The 22,056-nt window shown below is 40.1% G+C and overlaps 1 protein-coding gene across 1 annotated transcript in view; it reads right to left on the reverse strand.

Annotated features, from left to right (window-relative positions):
- Window positions 1-22,056, reverse strand: part of epha8 (eph receptor A8) — a 146,480-nt gene that overhangs the window by 80,449 nt on the left and 43,975 nt on the right. Inside the window, exons 3-5 of the mRNA XM_030728472.1 lie at window positions 5,867-5,920; window positions 3,949-4,092; window positions 2,102-2,251 (exon numbers count right to left, since the gene is read on the reverse strand). Of these exons, the coding sequence (XP_030584332.1) occupies window positions 2,102-2,251; window positions 3,949-4,092; window positions 5,867-5,920 (348 nt within the window). The remainder of the gene's footprint in view (window positions 1-2,101; window positions 2,252-3,948; window positions 4,093-5,866; window positions 5,921-22,056) is intronic.

Below are 22,056 nucleotides of genomic sequence, written 5' to 3' on the forward strand. Positions count from 1 at the left end.
CTTCCTGGAGCACATTTGTTTGATAAGTGCTGATTCATGGTTAGCAAGATTGACTGCGTCTCATTCTATGACAATAAATGATGTGATATTGAAGATATTTACAAATAGAAGTTGCAGACAGTATCTAAATTAACTCTGATGTCCAGACCAGAAGCTGGAGTGATTCATGACCCACAAAAATATTTGACCCTAACAGTTAATTAACTACAAAGTACAACTAATGAGTATTTTCAGTAATTAGCAGCAAGTTCTATGATGAGGATTACTCTGATCAAACCCTGCTGTTCCTCAGTTCTGTCTCTATATAAAAGCAAGGTAATAATATACAATTACACAATCATCAGCAATAACACTGATTATCTGCGGTGGCAGGAGAATCCACCACTGTGGGATGATCTTAACACAGCATCGAGCAGATTTTCACCTAAAATAACTATTTCCCACTCGCACAGATGCATATTTGGAGTTCACTATCCAACCCAAGAGCACTATGACACGTGAACTGGAGGAGCTGCCACCGGCCCTCTGACTGGTAGATGACTGGCTCTGCGTCCTAAGCCACAGCCACCCCGTCAGGCTGCCTTCTCTGAAACGAGCCTGTGTGGCACCTTTCCTTTGAAGAGCACGTTCACTTTAAGCCAGTTTTCTTCAGCTCTGCTGCCGCTTGAAGGGAGGAACTGCTTAACATCATCAAGATTCAAGATTAAAAAAAAACTAAAATAGAGACTTTGGAGCAGTGTAAACCCTGAGCTTTGGCTCACAGGGATTACTTGAACATAGAGTCTGATTACATTATTATTTGACATTTTACCCAAGTTTAATATGACACTTACTGTAGCAATACGTATATACATATGTAACAGAAAATAAGTAAAAGCAGAGCAGACCCACTTTAAGCAAAGTACTGTTTCAGTGTTTGCTAGCACTGACATTAAGAAGGAGACACGGCGAATAAGAAATTGTTTCTTTTATTTTAAGATTTATTTTTATACGTGTAACAGAGGCAAGTGCAGTGGTATAAAAAAAAAAAATCACCTTTTGTTACTCTTTAAAAGAGAGTAGAAAAATGTCTACATGCTGAAACACCATTACTGCTGCTTTGTTTGCACACTTAATTGATGGATTAAACAGACATTTCACTGTCAAACAAACTCATCAGGCTCCTGATGCATCAACACTGTTTGCTAATTAGTCGGCTAATTATGAGTTTTGCAGCTCTTTCCAGGTTATCATGGGGATGTTTTTGTAGCTTTTTCGGGTAAGACTGAAGCATATGCTGTGCAATCATGACTCAGCAGTTGTCGTGCGGCAGAAATTTTTCCTGTGTGTTACCCCTCCCCACTTAAACAGACATGCACACTATGATTTTGGCTTAATTTGTGAAAGTCATGCATGTGCTAGAATATGTGTAATTAAATGTAATTGTACATGTAATTATACAATTCATTCATTTTTTTTAAATAAGGATTGTATTGGTGGCTATATGTAATCCTAAAACTTTAATGTCTACATAAAAAAAAAGGTGAAGAAACTGAATCAGATTCCCCAAATTAAACATTTATTTTAAGCTTTTTGGTTTTACCTTCAGCAACTGATGCTGCTGTCAGATTCAGACATGCTTTAGTTTTAATTAATATATTTCTAGCTTTATTAGCACTGATTAGTCTGTATCTCTGTCTTTATTGTGATACAATGATTGTTTTCTGTGTTCCCTGCTTTCCAAGACTGGGACTCCAATTTAATAAAAACAAAAAAAATACATATTCTGATTCAACAGGGTTACAGTTAGAGTTTGGGGTATCAATAATAGTGTATCTCCCCTATTCTGTATCAAATCTGAAGAATCCCAAAACACTGAGCCAAGCCCTGCTATCTGTTTTCTCTCACAGATTTGCAGAAGCAAGTAAAAACCGTTTGAGTGACACGACTGGAGGAGGCTCTCGTGGGCTGTGGGTGCTTCCAACCTATCTTGAACTCATGTGGAGATGTACGTGCGGAGAATTGGAACAAACTTATAATCCAAAGTGAGATATTGCTTCAAAGAGTCTGGACTGACATTTACCTGCGGTATTAATGAGTTGTTCAGTGTTGAAGCTCATACCTCTGTGTTGAGTTTAAGTCTGCGGACTCCCAGGTCTACGCCTGTGAAGCTCTCGTCAGCAGCGATGGTGTCAATCTTAATGAACTGGTTCTCCCGTATGGCCGAGCCCACTGCTCTGTCTGACTCATAGTAGTACAGGTTGAAGGTTTCCTACAGAACAAACAGGGTTTTATTAGTACTGCACGTTTGTTGAAGTACAAAGTGAGTGGTTTGCTGGAACCACATTTACTCTATCCCAAACCCCAAATCCATTCAAAACTTCCAGAGGTATATAATGTAAGCTGCACATACTGTTTATTGTCATTTTCCTTCTCATGGGTGGCATTTGTAAAAACTCTGTTTTTTCAGTTCCTTTAAAATGAGCTGTTTCCTGCCCAAAGAGTCAAGTTGAGAATTTATTGACATAAACAAGTTTACAGGATGGTTCTGCTAGTGTCAGAGCAGTTTTGTGTTAATGCCATGCTATAGCTGAGATTGAAATGTTCACGTTTGACTACCAACATTTGATTCTTCTTTTCTTAACATTTACCAGCTCTCTCTCTCTAAATATATATATATATATATATATATATATATATATATATATATATATATATATATATATATATATTAGGGGTGGGACTCGATTAAAAAAATTAATCGAATTAATTAGGAGCTTTGTAATTAATTAATCGAAATTAATCGCATTTTAATCACATTTAAATATTTGACATGATAAATATTAATTTAAGTTTGGTTGATGAATAAATCAATATACATAAGCTTAAACTTCAAGATTTTGTTTATTTTCCCACCAGTCTGCTACACAGACCAACGAAGGGTGGAAGTGCTCCTGTGATAAGCAAACTCCTGAAATTAAAGTTAAGCATCATAACTGGATAGTTTTATTCAACATTAATGTTTCATTTGTTATAGTTGGAAATTAATCATTAGCTCAGCTGTATTCCTTGATGTTGAAATGTGTCATGCTTGTTTTAACAGCTTATTTTGAATTAAAGATTTAAAATTAAACCACAAAAAGGAGCAAAAGTTCATTCTCCGTTTAACAGCTGCTTTTCCACAGCTGTGCTTCACACTCACGATGCTAGGACACATGAGCAGAGGTGACGGCAGGTGACGCTGATATGAAGGCTAGCCGCTCACTTCCGGCCTTTGCGGTTTTCGTGGGCTGCGAAGGACGTGGGCCGGGTCCTTCGAAGGATGCGGCCGCTGAATTTTTGACATTGTGCGTCGACATAATCTGTATGCCGGGAATTCGTGCACTGAGAAACGTTCCGGTGCAAAGTTCCGGTGCAAAGTTTAACGCGTTAACGCGTTAAAGTCCCTCCCCTAATATATATATATATATATATATATATATATATATATATATATATATATATATATATATATATATATATATATATATATATATATATATAAACTACACAATAATATAAGCTGGTACATTCATATATAAACTGGTACATTAATATATAAACTACACAATAATCATAATGTTCCTTTTGGTCAATTTCCCAGCTATGGCAAAGCTTTCATAAGTCTATATTTGGTCCATTCAAATGAAGTAAGAGCAGAGCCTCAGAGCTGCAGCTGGTTCTCATTTTCTCAGGTTTTGGATGGTGATAATTACTCTGATACAAAGTACTGAAGTGCCAGCATGCACATCAAATCAGGCCACCAGATGGCTAATATTTAATACCGTTACTCTGAGTAGTATGTCAGCAGCAGTTTAGAGAGACTTGCATGAGTGAACACTCTGACTGTGTACATTTTGTTTTGTAACTTTCTTCAACAAATTTTGGACCTTACCCACTGACGCCCCCTTTCCCACCCTCTCCTCTCACCTTGCAGGTGCCCAGTACTCCAGGCATGCTGTTGCAGTCTCTCAGGGTGAACTTGACCTCGATGTAGATCCTCCTGGCTCCTTCCCGGGGGATCCAGCCCGTCACCAACCAGTTGTTCTGGCTGGGGCTCATCACGTTACAGACCTAATTCAGAGGAAGATCTACAATCATTTCCCTGCTGAGTTGAAAAATGTATGAGGAAGTCACTTGCCTTAGTGGTTATTTTCTGATTTTTTTTTTAATAAGAAAGTAAAATGCACTATTTATCTATTTTGTATTGCTGCATAATCCCAAAGCTGGTCATTACCAGGGTTGCTGCTACTGCTGAGGTCATATCTTTTTATTTTTCAGCACTTTGCTGCATTTAGGAACCCACAAGATTAACTCATGAAGGGTTTTCTTCATTATTTTTTTCAAATTGTGTTTTCCTTGCATTCAAATTTGACTGCATTCTGGCATACAAAAGAAAACAGATTGACTATTTCCACACAAGAATTTTACAGTAAGAAAGTCTTCAGACTGTACTAAAATAAATTTTTTAGAATCTCTCTGCAACTAATGATTATTTTTATTACCAGTTCTGGCAAATATCACACATACATCTGCGTTTTGTACTTCATAATTTAAATTAATTAAAAAAGAACTGATCAGTTACACTTAAGTGAAGCCATTCTTTTAAAAACCTTCAATTCCATCAAATTACAATTAGAATCAAGGGTTCCAGATTAGGTGCCAATGATTAGACTCTCCTCGGAGAGCCGGCCGACACATAAGCAAACTAAACAGCTGCTTCGGGCCGCCATGCGAGTGTGTGTGTGTGTGTGTGTGTGTGTGGGGGGGGGGGGGGGGGGGGGGGGGCACAAGAGCACTTGAAAGTCACACACAGGCTGATAAATGCTGTTGTGAGTGTGATGTTTCAGTGGTAATTATAGAATAAATGAATAACCTCGATCATTTACATATTATAATGTAAGATATTGCATTAGCTAGTTAGGCTGTAAAGGCTACTATTTCTGTTCTGAAACACAACCTCAGTTTTCTGCACTAAGACACTGTAGTAGTCACATACTAGTAGGATATCCTTAGATCCTCAGCTTAGCCTAGTGCCAGGCTGAGATATATCTCATGTGAGGAACAATGTGTCATTTCTGACTTGTCTCTGATAACTGTGTTACATTATGCAGATTATCATGTTGGAGTATTTGCAGTTATATTCCAACACGGTTACATCTCAGTTAACTAGTCGTCTTATTTAGAAACACCTGCTTTGGGTGTTATTGTTTTGCGCATTTCCTCTCAGGTTTTAGCGTTTGCTATAAGTCGGGAAAATAAACTCGTCCGGTTCCATCAACTGTTTCCCTGTTGAAATATTTTGGAATAACATCTGCCCGTGACGCCTCCCACAGCGCCTCTGCAGCTGATTACAGGTGAGTTCCCCCCCCCCATCAATACAGACCAGCCTGTGAGACGTTTTTATTCTTGACAGATACAAAAACATTTAACATGGCAGTTTTGACAGCCTACTTACATTTTCCACAACTATCTTTTCTTGAGATTTTGCGGGGCATTTTTGTGAGTTAAAGACTTCAGTGTACTAAAACAAATCAATCTTCTCAAAGTCGCAGCCGTCACAATTATTCAGGTGCAGAAAACGTACCAAATGACATTTTCTCAACTTTCGTACACCATGAGGAACTCTAATTTCTGCAATAATAGTATTAAAGAAAGTCACAACCATATATATAAAACCTAATAAACATTAAGAACTCACTTATAGTTAATTCATTAACACATTGCCTTTTAAAATCAAACTCAATTTAGATTGAAAAATCCCAGCTTTCCCAGGATCAAAGTGAAGTTCTTATAATAGTTGATCCTAATACATTCAACCCCACGGCCCCACGAGAACATTACACACCTGGTATGTGTGAATAGGACTGAAGTACTCGTCCATCTCATTAATGGCATCCCACTGTGCAAAGAGAGAGAGAGAGAGAGAAGCAAACATCCTTAGGTTAGTCACATGTTCATTCACATGTACATTTCTCAGGCTCATATGTCTCTGTTTCTCACAGGATGATTCTTCTGCAATGATTATCAGTGTTGACGTCAAATAAAAGAAGAGGCGACTACTGTCACACACGCAGAAGTCAAGCAGCAGATGTGTCATGCTGTCTACTATAGCTGAATCTCAGAGAATGCAAAGAGCAAGGTCTGAGTTTCCCGATGATTGGTGGTGATTTCAGACCTCATTATCCAGAGTATATGTGCCTGCGTTGGAGCGACATATGTTCAAAACAAGCTGTAGAGTTAAAAACTTGACCTTCACTTTCTTTTTCTCATAAAAGCTTTGTTTTTAAAATGTTGTTAAACTAAAGCTCATGTATTCCGCTCTGGTGTGCTGGTGCATGCGATCATGTCTTCTACATTTCAGCACTGCTGGAATTCACTTAATGTAATTCCAATGGGACACATTTCCTTTAATGAGATGCTCCTCATGTATGTGATTTGATTTACATTGTTTACTGAATATCGCTGGTGGATAATAATAGAATAACGAGAGGAATAGTAAGTGAAGTATGTCGGTATTTCCAAACGTGCTCATGTGTGTTACACCTCCTTTGCACCAGCTACATCCAGCCTTAGAAAGAAAGTCTATCACAGGAAATAGCCTCTTCCACTTCTTTCCTGTATCGAGGAGGGAGATGTACCTGTCAGCTGAACTCCTGAGTTCAACTATCTACAGATGCCCAGAAAATGTTCAGATTTCATGTAGCACAACAGAAAAATATTAAGTTCAAAACTCTGATTTGTCTGAATGCATCAGTGGGCACCGTTCTGCAGTGTAGGACAAGATGACTGAAAATAATCATCTTTCCAAGAAGAGGCCCCTGCTTTGCTGAGCATTGTGCACTCAGTCTATTTTTGCATTCACAAACACAACAAATGTAAACAAGGCGTTTTAATTAGCATCCATTTGCATTTCATTTCGCATGTAGATATGCTTGAAACTGTATAGCTGGTTGTCACCCAACTGTCAGGTCCCAAATTTGTAGTCAGATTAGTCACTGTGATGGACTAGAGTCAGCCTTCAGTCTAGAAATGAAAGTTTGATTCTCTTGATTATGATAATGTTGTGAAGAGTAAAATACCTTTTATAATACTCCTGAAGTACCCAGAGGTGGCCTCTAGCTGGAAACATATCCAGGGTTAGGGTTAGGCTCACATCTACATGGAATTTGAACATCGTGGCTTACCCAAAGCAAAACCTTTAAATTATAGTCATCCCCAAAAAACTGACGAGAAATGGCAGAAATTCCAGCAGCAACACGATGCTCTGTCACAGTCAGTGAACTAACTGCTGTGATAGTAAAAAGCAGCAACATTATAACAACGATCTACGAACCAATGGAAATTCTTTAAAGCTAATATATTTCGTTATGCTCAAAGAAAAGGAAATATGTTTTATTTTCATACTTTACTGTAACAGCAATCAAATTTACTAAAGGACGTGATGCACATGTTTGTGTCCATTCAGTTTCACTTGGATATTGGACATACTGACTCTGAGTCAAATTTGGACTGCAGTACTCGGTCAGCCATCACTTTGTAAAACCTCTAAAAGGATGTAACAGATTTCTGTATTTCCTCAAATGCCAGTGATTGAGATGATTTCTTCTTAATTTTTTTTAGCCATGTAGGAAAAGTGACTGGAGACGGTAATGCCGGTCTTTCTGTGAGAACACAGTGACTGACATAAGTATCTTAAAATCTGTAAAACAGAATGCTGTTGAATTTGGTACTGACATTTATGGTTCCAAGATGGTGAATCCAGTCGAGTCCCACTGATGGGCTAGTTTCTTTATACATCTCAGAGATTATTTCATCATACACTATTTTTGCCAAAAGTGTTTTCTCTCGCCTGCCTTCACGCGCATATGAACTTGAGTGACATCCATTCTTAATCCACAGAGTTTAATATGAGGTCTGCCCACCCTTTGCAGCAATAACAGCTTCAGCTGAGAGTGCCCCATTCTTTCACACATTTGTGGAAGCAGTCTGCATGCCTGTGTGTTTGGTTTTATACACCTGTGGCCATGGAAGTGATTGGAACACCTGGATGCAATGATTTAGATGGGTGAGTGAATACTTTTGGCAACATAGTTCTAATATGTTTCATTGTATTAACTTTATTAAGTAAATGTTTCATATGATGCATCATGGAAAGTCATTTGAGAATAACACATCTCCATTACCAGAACTAAATTGTATGTTCTAATTGACCAAACTTATCTTTTATAGTTTGGACAAATTAAAATATGTCCTTTAATCAATCATCACATATATTTTTCCATCCAACCTCATTCCCTATCTTTCTTGTGTGTGTGTGTGTGTGAGGGGGGGGGGGGGGGGGGGGGGGGGTTAATGTCATCCCACCTGACATAATGCAAGACACAGGGTACATCCCATACTGGCTGCTAGCCTAACACAGAGAGAGACAGCCAACCATTCACACCTGTAGGCAATTTAGAGTGACCAGTTAACCTAACCCATTAACTGTGTGTCTTCAGATACACACAAACACAGAGCGAACATGCAAACTCTGCACAGCAAGAGGCCCGGGCGAAGGTGGAATCGAACCCAGATTATCAGACAGCTAGTCTAGCTGTGAGGCAGCAGTGCTAACCACCACACCACCGTGCTGCCTGTGGCAAAGACATTTTTTACGATGTTGAACTGTGTCTGTTTAAATTTGTAGCTAAACATGATAAGACTCAGCCCTGATGAACACTGGTACATTAACATTTACAAATAACATTTGTCCATTGAACAATGAAAAACTGTACAAGTAGAGAACCAGAGGGGGAACAAAAACACTGAATATTTACTATTTCAAACTCCACACAGCAAGAGTCCTGGGGCCAAGGTGGAATCAAACCCAGACCTTTTAGGTGTCATTCTAGCTGTGAGGCAGCACTGCTAACCACCACACCACCGTGCTGCTGCTCATTAAGCCTGTAAATGGACTAGTTCTTATATAGCGCTAGTTCACTCAAAGCGCTCATACAACATGTTTACATTCACCCATGCACTCCCATTCATACAAGCACTTCCATGTTTACTAAGCTAAGTGCTTTTTAATTATCTGACATTCACACACATTCATACTCCGACGGGATTTTATTAAGTTGTTTGAACTCAAACACATAATTACAATAAGATAGACCATCAAAAAGTACAGTCTACTCAGCATTAATAAGTAATGTTGACAGATATTTAAGTAATATAAACTCAGTTTATGTCAGTAGGAGCTGTTGATTGGACTTAAAAACACAATTACAATAAAAAAAGACACGAAACAGTTCAGTCTACTCAGAATTAACAAGTAATGTTCACATAGTAGGCAATTTTAAGTAATATGGACTCAGTATTTTTAAGTCGAATCAAAATCTGGGTTTACAGTGTAGTCTTAAGGTATCTAGTAAACTGCTGTATAGAAATACTTTATACATTCTTTCTGCTTATGGGTTTCATTGCGTGCATAAATCCGCTTGCCCATAAATATTGTGCATGACGATAACAGGGGAAAATATCATTCTCTGCTCCTGTAATAGAAATAAAAGCATTCCGGGTCTTTCACTGAGGAAATAGGGATGTTCTGTCAACTGGTTTATTCATGGTAACACGGAGCCTCAATTGTGAGGCGTCAAAAGTTCACGCAAACAACTTAACCAGAACTGCAGGGGAACGGGATTTTGAGAGCAGCTTTCTTGATTTTTTATGCTTTCGTTGAAAAAGTGCTTTTGCATAAGACACACTGTACAGCAAATAGAGGTCACCATAAAGGGTGAAATGCTGGATCGGTTTGAAAATGAAACAGAGTAGTTTTATAAATGGGAAAGCAGTTTTAGGTTCTGTGACAGTTTCACTGACTGTAATTTTTATGCAAATTACACTGATGTGAGATTCCAAGCACAAAGACATCTGCACAGGAAAGACTAGCTGAACTGATGGTTAACTATGTAAACTGCTCATGGCATAGATAACTACCATTGTAAAACACAACAATGTCAAAGAAAAAAAAAGAAATAATATTCAAAACCTTACAGGAACTGCAGCTGGAGTATTTATTATTTTGAGTGGGATTTTATCAAATACTCAAATGACTTGCTTTGATTGAGCTCAAGTGGACGTTGAAAGCATGAATATAGATGTTCATGCTTCACCAATAAAGTCGTTCATATTTATACAAAGAGCTCGTGTTGTGGTAAGTGGCTCCATGGTGCAGTGGTCAGCACACTGGTCTTACATGCCCTGGTTTGAGACCAGGAGGAGACACAAACACAGCCTCAACTTGCTGTTGGTCTGAACCCTTTATAAATGGGGGGGTGTAAAATCATTTGGTAATGTCTGTGGGTTGTTCATCTCAGGCAGTCACTGACTGCAAAGTATTTCAGCAAATCAATAATTTTTAAATGTTACCTTTTCCAAATAGTTTTGTGCCTCTGAAAATGAGGCACTAAGTCTACAAATCGCTGTAATTCCTAAACAGTTAATGAAATACAGTACAGATTAAAATTCACTATGATGGTGCACAGAGGCAAAATGTCATAAAAGAAAAATATGTCATTGTCCAAATACTCATAGGCCGGACTGCATGTTGCCCAACCGGCACCCACACTTGCACAGCACTGCTTCTGGGGTATCTCTACAATGAAAGGAATAATTCTTTGATAACCTAATGAATTTGTAAGTTTGCTCACTTACAAAAAAATAGTCTCTAATTATTATGTTACTTTCATTTTAATGGAGACAGAATATGAACCAAATATCCAGAAAAAACATTACTTAGTACTTGCTGGAGAAACCCTCGTTGTCACGCACAGCGGTAAGATGTTTCTTGTAGTTGGTCACCGGGTTTGAACACATCTCAGGAGGGATTTGGGCCACTCCTCATTACAGAAACTCTCTAAATCCTTTAGGTTTCTTGGTTGGCGCTTGGCAACTCAAAGCATCAGCTCCTTACACAGATTTTCTACAGGACTGAGGTCTGGAGGCCACTCCATGACCTTAATGTGCTTCTTCTTTAGCCACAGTTACTGCAAGATTTCAATCCATTATGACACAGTGTGTAACCAATGGTATTCTTTGTTGTGGCTGTGGCTCAGGAGGTAGAGCAGGTAGAGTAGAACTAGTCCATTTACAATTCTTTGTGGTCCCAACATTTTACATTTCTTCCATTTGTGAATAATCACACCAACAGCTGTCACCTCCTCACCGAGCTTCTTGCTGATGGTCTTGTAGGTGTGCAGGGCTACAGCGGGAGCTCGGTTGCAGGAGTTCAAATGCACTCAGTGACGTGCAAATCAATGTATGACTTTATCGAATGTGTGGTTCACATCCTGTCGCTCTCCATTAAAATGAAACTATCATGAAATTAGAGACTGTTCGTTTCTTTTGAAGTGAGCAAACTTACAAATTCAGCAGGGGATCAAATAATTATTTCCCCAACTGTAGGTCACACCAGGCCCTCAAACTGGACTGTAACTACACAGACAAGAACAGCTGCCATACTGTTAGTGGTCAATTGCAAGCTCCTTTGTTCAGCTTTTAAATAATTGTTTTCTCATCTTTGCTAATATCCTATTGGTGCCATTTAGAAGCAATGCTCAACTGCTGTACTACATCAGCATCAACAGAACTAATCCATGTGACAACAAAACCTGCGTCTAAGAAATTATGACATATAGATGATTATGTCATCAAGAACCTTGATTGAAACTTGATTAGATGAGAGGTATGAACTAAAATCTAGCAAAAGAGTAATAATTTCAGGAGAGAAAGGTTTTAAAACTTTACTTTAGTGGAAGCTTTGAAAGTGTTTTTCATTTGATTTGAGTGGTGAACATTGAAATTAAAGTTCACTTAGAAAATACTTAAAAACTGCTCAAATAAATGCCCAAAGGCATTTTAAGACATTTGCAAAGAACTGAGACTTGCATCTAAGGAAACCTGGATACACAATATGTGTTAAAAAGCTGATGAAAACAGGATGCTCTGATACGTAGTCATCATGCACTGGAACTTTATGGCTTCCTCCTCCTCTAACAAGAGAGGAGAAACTCTTCTCTCGATCAGGTTTACCTTAAACTGTTGTGCGTATTTAACACTGGTGTCCATCAGAGCCAGAGGTGATACTTTTAAATCATGATCACAATGTCACCCTGCAGAAGTGTATATACTGTAGGACTGATTATTTCTGAGTATCACAAGCCTGGGCGATGGCAATTTGTATGCATGTTTGAAATAAGTAATACATGTGTGTTTAACCCCAGGGTTACCCATGATCCTCCTGGGCTGAGAATCCTTGCACGAGTGGCAGAGTAATTGAAAGGGAAATTGTCAACCCCAGGAAGCTTTGGGCCGACCCTCAGCTGAACTCAACCTCGGATAAGACGTCTGGGTTTTCCATGGAAGCCCTTCAACTTCTCTCCTTATCCTGAACTCACTCTGTGCACTCCCTCCCTTCCTCAGATCCCCCAACACATGCACTCTCATATCCCCCCAAAACCACTGGATAATTAAGATGTAGGAAGCCTCACACACCCTCACCCTTCCCTCCCTTCCTCATCCTCTCATCTTTATCAGCTAAATTGAAACTGTCCTTGAACTTGTAAAGACCCCAGCTAATTAGCAGGGTGTATACCTCTCTATCTCCCTCATTATTCCTGTCTTGCCATCACTGCGCTCTCAACCTTTTTTTTTTTTTCCTTTTGGTTACACTTTTCTTGGGAAATCTTAGATTTCAGCTCCTGGTAATTTTCCTCTAGCGAGAAAAATCACAGCAGCTGAAGGCAGACTGTCAGGAGGCTGGGAGCAGTTTGGCAAGCAGGGAGGGAACGAGATTGAACCAGATTGGTTGTACTTTAGTTTTGAGAATAATGGAAATCTTTGCAGCTCTTCCTCAGCAAACAGACAGGGAAAAGAAGAAGTGAGTGATTCAGCGGGGCATGTTTATCTTTCTGAGAGCACGATAAGGGAGTTTTCTATCACCACAACAACGGAAATGCAGTGCTTCACAGAGCGGCCAGCTGACAGCGTGGTTTAGGTGTGCACGGCGGTGTGTGTCAGACACAGAGAGGATGAGAGTGAAGTACAACAGAGAAAGAAAATTCAAGGGAGAACAAAATTAATTGGCTGTAAACTGCACATCTGTTTCCTGCCTGTCAAATCATCAGATCTCTCATCAGGAGAAGGCAATATGGCAGACTTAGAGCAAAATGCCACTCACATTTTTTGAGGTTTTAGGTCAAAATGCTTCTCGGCTGCTACTGGTAAGTTTAAAAACTGCGGCATGCATCAAAATGAAAAACACGGTAAAACACCTCTCCAATATACTGTGCTTCATTCCCTAAATCCAGACAGGATTGCACTTGGAGTGCTGGAAACTGTAAGCTTCATGTCATTACTGGCTGGCTTTTTAAACCACATTTATAAATCATAACAAAACATATGAAATTGTCCCCCATGTCAATAGCTGGGACTAAAGGCTAAAACTGTTCCTGCTTATTCAAGTGATAAAGAAACTGTTTCCCTCCGCTGGTGAAAGACACATTTCCATTCTCTGAACCAAATTCTCAGTGTCCTGAACCCATTTGTTCAATAAGTCACTCTTGAGCAAAACCTTGAACAAGTTTCACTTATTAGGACGGTCTTATTTCATCTTTTAGCAGAATTTTAAGCACATTCTCACTCAATTAAAAAAAAAACACACACACGCACACACTTTTTTTTCACAGTGATGCACTTGTGTTGCATAATAGTAATTACAGTTGTTGGCAGTGATTCAATGAAACCAATATAAGCCAGTTCAGAGGGCACTGGCAGCAGGGTCAGTTGAAGGTTAATAACCACAATTAATGAAAACAGTCTGAGAGGCAGAGGAGGAAGACTGGTTGATATGAGAAGGAGGACAAGAACGAGCAAGCCCAGCAACGGTTATTGTAGATGAAACTGAGCTGCTGCAGCCGAACATGTTTTTGTTCATGGGGTGACAACCAATATGGAAAAATCCATCACTTTGATATCTGTGAATTGTGTTTAACTAGGTGACTACAGTAGGTGTGTCAATAAATTAGCTTTGGATGCTGACAGTGCCGTAACAAATTGGGAAAAAAGTTTAAGTTAACAGTGGAATGAATCTGGGATACTGTGGGAATCCAAAGAAGCACAGGGAGGACAAAAGGTCCCAGCCCACCACAAGATTTCAACCAGAGACTTTCTTGTTACAGCGCTAACCACTGCATCACTGTGCAATCTTTGCTAGCTTTTTCCCTCCTAATCTTTATTGGAACAAACACGCACAGGTCAGTTGTGCTGGAGTTAGCATGAACATGGTCCCAGTGGGATGTGCCGGGTGGTGTTTTTTTCCCCATTTGTGTTTAATTTGCTGTTTTACTGTCAGTGCTGAAAAACAACATAAGCTGTTACAGCAGTAAACACGGGAGAATGAAGAAGTGTTGATAAGACAGAGTGGCTGATAAACCAAATGTTTAACACAGGCGCCGACTGTCTGTACTTCAGTCCACTGATCCCCCAGAATGCCTTGAGTGAACAGATATTATAACTGATACATCCCTATCTTCATTAGTAAAAACAACAAGCAAAGACAAAAGTGGCATAATTTCCAGGCTGGTGATAACTTCTCTTTATTTACTGCTAATTGTGTTTCCAATCAGAATGTCGTGGGGTCGCGCAGTCAAACAGCTCAGCCTCTGCTGACTCTTTGTGGCAATTATTTCCTCTCTGATCTGGATTCCTTCATTTATCTAAATCTTCACACTCGCTTTCTCTCTTTAATCTCAATTTCTTTTGTTTTTCTCTGCCCGTTTACTGTTTCCACTCAGACAAAGAAGTTGCCATCTGAGCTGTCGGGAGATCAGAGAAGCTGTTGTTAAGCAGAATAAAAGCGTTTGTTAAAGCAGTCGTTTCTAAGCTGCCGTTTAAATCTTGGGGGTCTGTTCTCGTAGAAGTTGGACGTCCTGTACCATGAAATCTGTATCAGGCTATTCCTGACGTGATATGAAAGAGAAAAAGATAAAAGGGAGAATCAAAGATTGACTGCCTAATACGTAGAGAGGAAAGGAGAGGTTATTGTGTGTTGATGTGTAGTTGTTTATGGCTCTTTCCATCATTGTTGTTTCAGAGGAAGCTGAAGGCAGCCACGGCTACAGTAGAAACACACAGATTGTTGCAGGGAGTCCGGTGTGCTGACAAAAATTACTTCCTGCTCACTTTCAACATCTTATACAAGTTTCTAACGGAATATGCTCCAAGGCTTTCAGAACACACACACACAAAGTGTTGTTGAATTGACCAACTTTTTAATGAAAATAAAAAAAAGACTGAGGCTAAAATGACACAAGTTCTTCTGTTCCTCACTGTTATCTCACTGTACCAGGTGCTATGTCCTGTACAGTATACGACTCCTCTTCTTCTTCTCTATTTGTCTTATCCTCCAAGCAGCAATGCACATTTAAAAAGACACCCATCCATGTGGTTAACACTGGAATAGCCTACTGCCTCTCAAACTTTATGTGTAGATTTATGTTACATTTGTAATTTTGACTGTAAACAGCAAAAACAGAGTAATAATAAAACATGGACAGCTTGATTGGCTTGCTGGGGTAAAGATTTTATACTGATGTGGCAGCTGTGTTGTCTTATGTTGAGTTATTGGCGGAGTGAATTTTTAACGTGGGGGGGGTGGCTAAAAAGGGAAATTGTTTCTTTTGCCATTTTATGAAAAAAATCACATACAAAAAAAAAAATGCTTCACTGTAATTTTAGAAATAAGCAGAAAACAAAATTACATTTTATAAAGGAACTTTTTTAACACCCTACTTTGAGGCTCTAAAATGATAACTCCCTCTTTTGATCCTATCCAGACTTCTTGGCCATCCGATCACAAATCACCTCTGACACTTGTCTCCACCCTGCCTGCACACTCTTCTTCACCTCTCTTGTGCACCGTCCATTGCTTTGGATGGTCGACCCCAGGTTTTTAAACTCATCTACCTTCACTATCTCTAATCTTACATCTTCATTTTTCCACCTGTCACCCTCTCATTCACACATGTATTCTGTCTTGCTTCTACTGACTTTCATTACACTTCTTTCCAACTGTGTTAAGTGAAATGCAAATAACATAACGTAATGTAAAAGTTCCACCTTTTGGTTGCAGTGGTGCGGCACAATGTTTACTCTCGAGGCAATTTTTTTTCCAAATTTCACTACAGCTCGGTGAGTAAATGATGAGTGTTTGGAAGTTGGTGTCATTCATGCAAACTAAGAGGGACTGCAGCAATGTGGTAGCAACCAAAGCAATCACAGTGAGGTTTTTGCTGCAGCACCTTTATGACCCATTTCCCCTGACGACAGCCAGCAACCTCCAACGACGACTGACCAACCTGTTAGGGAAATACACATCTTTCCCTAGCAACCAGAGGTTGCCACAGGGTTGCTGACAGGGTTGCTGACTAGTCTCCAGACCTGTGTGACTAAAGCAAACCACAAATGGAATCCAGGAGGACATCAGAGGGACAGCTCAGGTTGAGCAGTTTGAAGACAAAGTAAGAGAGGCAAGGATGAGATGGTTTGGACATGTGCAGAGGAGGGATAGTGGATAGATTGGACAACGGATTTTGAATATGAAGATCCCAAGCAGGAAAAAAAAACAGGAAAACCACAGAAGATTCATGGATGTGAAGGAGGACATGCAGAGCGTTGGTGTGACAGAAAAGGATGCTAGGGGCAGGATGAGACGGAGGAAGATGATGCTCTGTGGCAGCACCTAAAGGGAACAGCTGAAAGAGGAAGAAGAGGTACACTTTTCACAGTTGCAGTACGGCTTGGCAAGTTGTTGGCAAGTGTTTACAGAAAAGTTGGCATCTTCCATACAACCTACTGGCAGCCCCCAAAATCTGCTAGAGACCAAAGCAATCACAAGGAAGGTTTTTTTTTTTTTTTCAGCACCTTATAGTTATGGTCAGAAGTTTACATAACCTCATTGTGAGCGTGAATTTCATTTTGAGCTTTTAATGATTTCTTTGAAATGTTCTTTTTCCGGGGTGAAATGTCATTCTCTTTCTCCCTAGTTGGTGTCTGACCTTCTTTCCTGTTGATTTCATTAAAGTCCAGTTGGGATATCCACATGTTTTAAGGGCTTTCTTTACATGTGTTCCTTTTGTTTCCCTTCTGCCTTAGAGGGAATGTTTTCTGCCCAGTGTTGCACGGTCCTGATCACCCCAAGCTTGTGTTCCAGTGGGTGTAGAGTAGGTACTGGTCTGCATGTGTGTGTGGTTCCAATAAACTTCAATGTTGAGGCTTCCATCTTTCTCAATGAGCACAGCACAATCCATTAACTGCGACCTATTATCCTCGGTATCCTCCCTGGTGAACCTTTTATTTTTATCCACTGAGTTGATTTGGTCAGTGAAGGTTTCTACTTCTTGGGTTTTGATTTTGACCCAGGTGTCATCAACATGTCTGTACTAGGTGCATCCCTTTGAAGGAGCCAAGAGCTTTACTTTCCACTTCCTCCATTTAAAGGTTGGCTACAATGGGAGACACTGGGGAGCCCGTGGCACATCCATGCCTTTGTCTGTAGAAATCCTTGTTGTATTTGAAATATGTGGTAGTAAAGCAGAGGTCCAACAGTGTGCATGTCTGATCAGTGGTAAAGCTGGTTCTGTTCTGTAAGGATTTGTCTTCCTGTTCCCAAAGTCAAGACTGCCGCGGCCCCCTTTAAAACCAGAAAATTCCATGAGTAAATCTGAGTAAAAACGAAACAAAATAACAAAACAAAAACTGAATTTCTGTTATTACTGCCCCCCCGCAGTATCTTCACGGCTCCCTGACAATTTGGGAACCACTGCTGTAGGTTTTTTCTGACAGTCTCCACTGTATACAAGTGAAAAGTGAAACCACATCAAAGGACACTATGGTTTCATCTGGATTCAGCTTAGGATTACAAACCCTGTTGGTGAAGCCCGTGGAGTTTTTGATGTGATGGAGTGTGTTGCCCACAAGCAGAAGTAAGACGGTGGCGAGGTGCTTGGAAATGTTGTAGGTGACCGAGTTTATAGTAACAATGGGTCTGAGTGGGACTCCTCCCTCCGTCTGTGGCTCTTCAGAAGTCAACATATACACGGTGCAGCTTCTCCAGGGTACAGGTGGTAGCATCTTGGGCAGTCAATGACTTTTCCCTTTGAAATTGTTGTAGGCAACACACACACACACACACACACACACACACACACACACACACACACACACACACACACACACACACACACACACACACACACACACAGACAAGAACTGGGTGCAGAAGTTTGAATTTATTTTGGATTTTCTCTAAACCACGCAGGGTCAAAAGTATACATACAGGCTCAAATATAAATCTGTTAATGAGGGAACATTTGACTGGACATTAAGAAGGGAGTCATTACCAACAAATACAATTTGCACAGTTAGCTATATGAGCTATGTAACTCAAGAAGATCATGTAATGCAGCCAGTGAAAAAGTAAGTGGGTCTGTGTTGTGCCCATTAGGCCATAGTTGCTCAAAAGTGTCAGAAATGTGTTTACATAACAGTTATAAATTGTGTTTTATATTTAGACTTTTTCTATTTTTACTGGACAAGGTAGATAATGGAACAATAAGGCGCGTTGGTGTATCGCACATCTTTGCCCAAAGTGGCAACAAGACATTTTTTTCACATTGAGGCAGCATCGGGTAATGAAGAACAAATGCAAATGTGTCAACATACAGCTGCATTAGCAGAAGAAAAACAATGAAAGAAATGCCCCAAAACTGATACGCCTCATTATACAACTTGAACAACTGCAAAGGAATTATATTTCATACACCTGCAACCTATTTCTGTTTCAGAATGAACTCCAGAAACCTTACGCCAAAGTGGCCCAGAGGTCCTAAAAGAGATGATACTTTTGCATGTCAACAGGTCTGCTGTGTGTCACATATATGTGTGTGATTTATATAAATTCAAAAGCTATATTATCCCAGTCCACAACCTGTATTAAAGCAGGCACCCTACACAAGTTTTAACAGGAGAGGCATCAAAAAAAAAGAAGAAAAAGACAAAGCTGACGAATGGTGTCTTCCTTGAGAGATTTAATTTCAGATTAGTACATTTGATGGAGGTGTGGACAGCGAAAGAACGGCAGAGGGAGGGGAAACAAAAAGGATGAAGACTAAGAATAAGTGGGGTCTGATGGCTGGGTAATATTGTGTGTGTGTGTGTGTGTGTGTGTGTGTGTGTGTGTGTGTGTGTGTGTGTGTGTGTGTGTGTGTGTGTGTGTGTTCGTTGGTGGCATTTGCAGGCTTAATGCTGGGCTCTATGTGAAGTAACAGGTCTGCATATTAACTCAGTGGAAATATCAGGTTCTGCCCAACACCTTTCTGCTTCTCATACTATCAGCCACACAACCATAACAGACTTAATAACTTTGCTCCCGTGTGTGTATGTGTGTGTGTGTGTGTCTGTCTGTGGGCTCTTTGACAGCGATAACCTTTCTGGAATAGGAGTGTTAATTGCACTGGTCTGGGATCAGTGGGGGAGATGGTCTAATTGCTATCTATTCTGAGATGAAATTTCTACAGAATTGCGTGCACAACTGTGCAAAAAGATGAAAACATTCAAACAAACAGGATTTTATTTAATTTTATTTTTTAGAAAAAAGAGCTTTTTTTGGCATTTCCAAAGAATGTATAAAAAATCTACAGTGGCAGCGTTCACGATGGAGAACCCCCGCCTGTCTCTTTAATGGCCTCTGTTCACTGGTGCTGCCCTACAGCACCACCAGCTAGGAGAAGAACAGGACCATATTTGATAATGCCTTGTTTTCATACAGTGCTCTGAACATTTATTTACTCCCTTCCTGATTTTTTTTGCTTTGTTTTTTACACATGTAAAAAACACTTACATGTTTCAGATCAAATTTTAATATTAGACAAAAAATTCCACCTGCTTCGAATGTTATCAGTCCATTAAATGCACGTTATCAACAGTTATCAGACCCATAGTTAAGGTCCAGAAGGGGCCGTCTCCACCTCCTAGCAGGCAAAAAGGTTGTTATTATCATTTTAATTGAGGAACACTGTTCCGGTGTGACGTGGACTGAAGAGGGTCTCTGGAGTGGATCTGGATTCATCGTAGTCCCTCCCAGCAGTCAGCTAATGCTCTAATTCAGCTGATTCGAACGTTATCAGTCCTTAAATGCACTTTATTAACAGTTTTCAGTCCCATAAGTGTAGTTCAGACTGGCCCTCCTGCACTTGCTAGCCGTCTCAGTAGGCCGTTATCACTAATTTCAGTGGAATCCAGTTCCACTCCAGACACCCACTCCAGTCCACGTCACACCGGAACAGTGATCCTCAATTAGAACGATGATAACAACCTTTTTGCCTGCTAGGAGGTGGAGACAGCCCCTACTGGCCCTTAACAATGGGTCTGATAATCGTTGATAACGTGCATTTAATGGACTGATAACATTCGGAAAATTCAAAATGCAGTTGTGAAATGATGGTTAGGGGAAAAAAGCTACCTAAACCTCACTGCCCCTGTGTGAAAAATTACCCCCCCCCCCCCCCCCCCCCCCTCCCAAATCATCCAAATCATGAATTAACATTTTATGGAAAGCTGAATTCAATTTCCATAGCCACACCCAGGCTGATTACTGCCAGCATTTATCAAGAAATCACTAAATCGCTTAAACAGAACCTGTCTGTGAAGTGAAGCAGGCTAAAAGAACTCAAAAACCAACACATCACACCATGATCTAAAGAAACAGCTGAGAAGCAAAGTCATTGACATCTATCACTCTGGAAAGGGTTACAAAGCCATTTCTAAGGCTTTTCGACTCCAGAGAGAGCCATCATCCACAAATGGAGAAAACGTGGAACCTAAACCTTCCCAGGAGTGGCTGGCCTACCAAAATTACTCCAAGAACGCATTGATGAGTCATCAAAATAACCCAGAACAAGAACTGCAGGCCTCACTCGCCTCATTTAAGGTCAGAATTCATGATTCAGCAATAAGAAAGAGACTGGACCAAAATGGCATCCGTGGGACAGTTCCAAGGCAAAAACCACTGCTAACCAAAAAGAACACAAAGGCTCGTCTCACATTTGCCAAAAAACATGTTTCTGATCCCAAAGAATTTTGGGTAAATATTCTGTCGACTGACAAAAAAAAAAAAGTTTTGGGGAGTTATGCTTTCTGTTACATCTGGCATCAAACTAACACAGCATTTCATAAAAAAAGGTCATACCAACAGTCAAACATGGCGGTGGTAGTGTGATGGTCTGGGGCTGCTTTGCTGCTTCAGGAAGACTTGCTGTAATTGATGGAACCATGAATTCTGCTCTCTACCAGAAAATCCTGAAGGAGAACATCCGGCCATCAGTTCATGCCCTGAAGCTCAAGAGCACTTGAGTTATTCAGCAGGATTGAGATGCTTTACAGTGGCAGCCTGCTTAAACAGGCTGTTCATGCTCCAAAACCCTCCAATGTGGCTGCATTAAAATCATTCTGCAATGAAGAGTGGGCCAAAATTCCTCCACAGAGATATGAAAGACTCATTGCCAGTTATCACAAATGCTTGATTGCAGTTCTTGCTGCCAAGCGTGGCACAACCACTGGCATAGGGGCAATTTTTCACACAGGGCCAGGTCGGGTTGGATAGTTTTTTTTCCCTTAACAAATGAAAGCATCATTTTAATAGCTGCATTTTGTATTTACTTGGGTTATCTTTGCATACCATAAAAATTTGTTTGATGATCTGATGCATTTAGGTGTGACAAATATACAACAAAAATAAGAAATCAGGAAGGGGCCAAATACTTTTTCACAGCACCCACGTGAGTGACAAAACTCAGCAGTGAAACAAAACATGAATCACGTCTCCAGGTGCGCTCTCTTGATTTTTCGCCACCCCACACCGACACCGTGCGAGCACTGACCACTACACTGAGTGGATGGCTCAGCATTCACTTTGGGCTGGCTGATGCACTCTGTCTG

The sequence above is a fragment of the Archocentrus centrarchus genome, chromosome 5 (genome assembly GCF_007364275.1).
Source record: "Archocentrus centrarchus isolate MPI-CPG fArcCen1 chromosome 5, fArcCen1, whole genome shotgun sequence".
Lineage (NCBI taxonomy): Eukaryota > Metazoa > Chordata > Actinopteri > Cichliformes > Cichlidae > Archocentrus > Archocentrus centrarchus.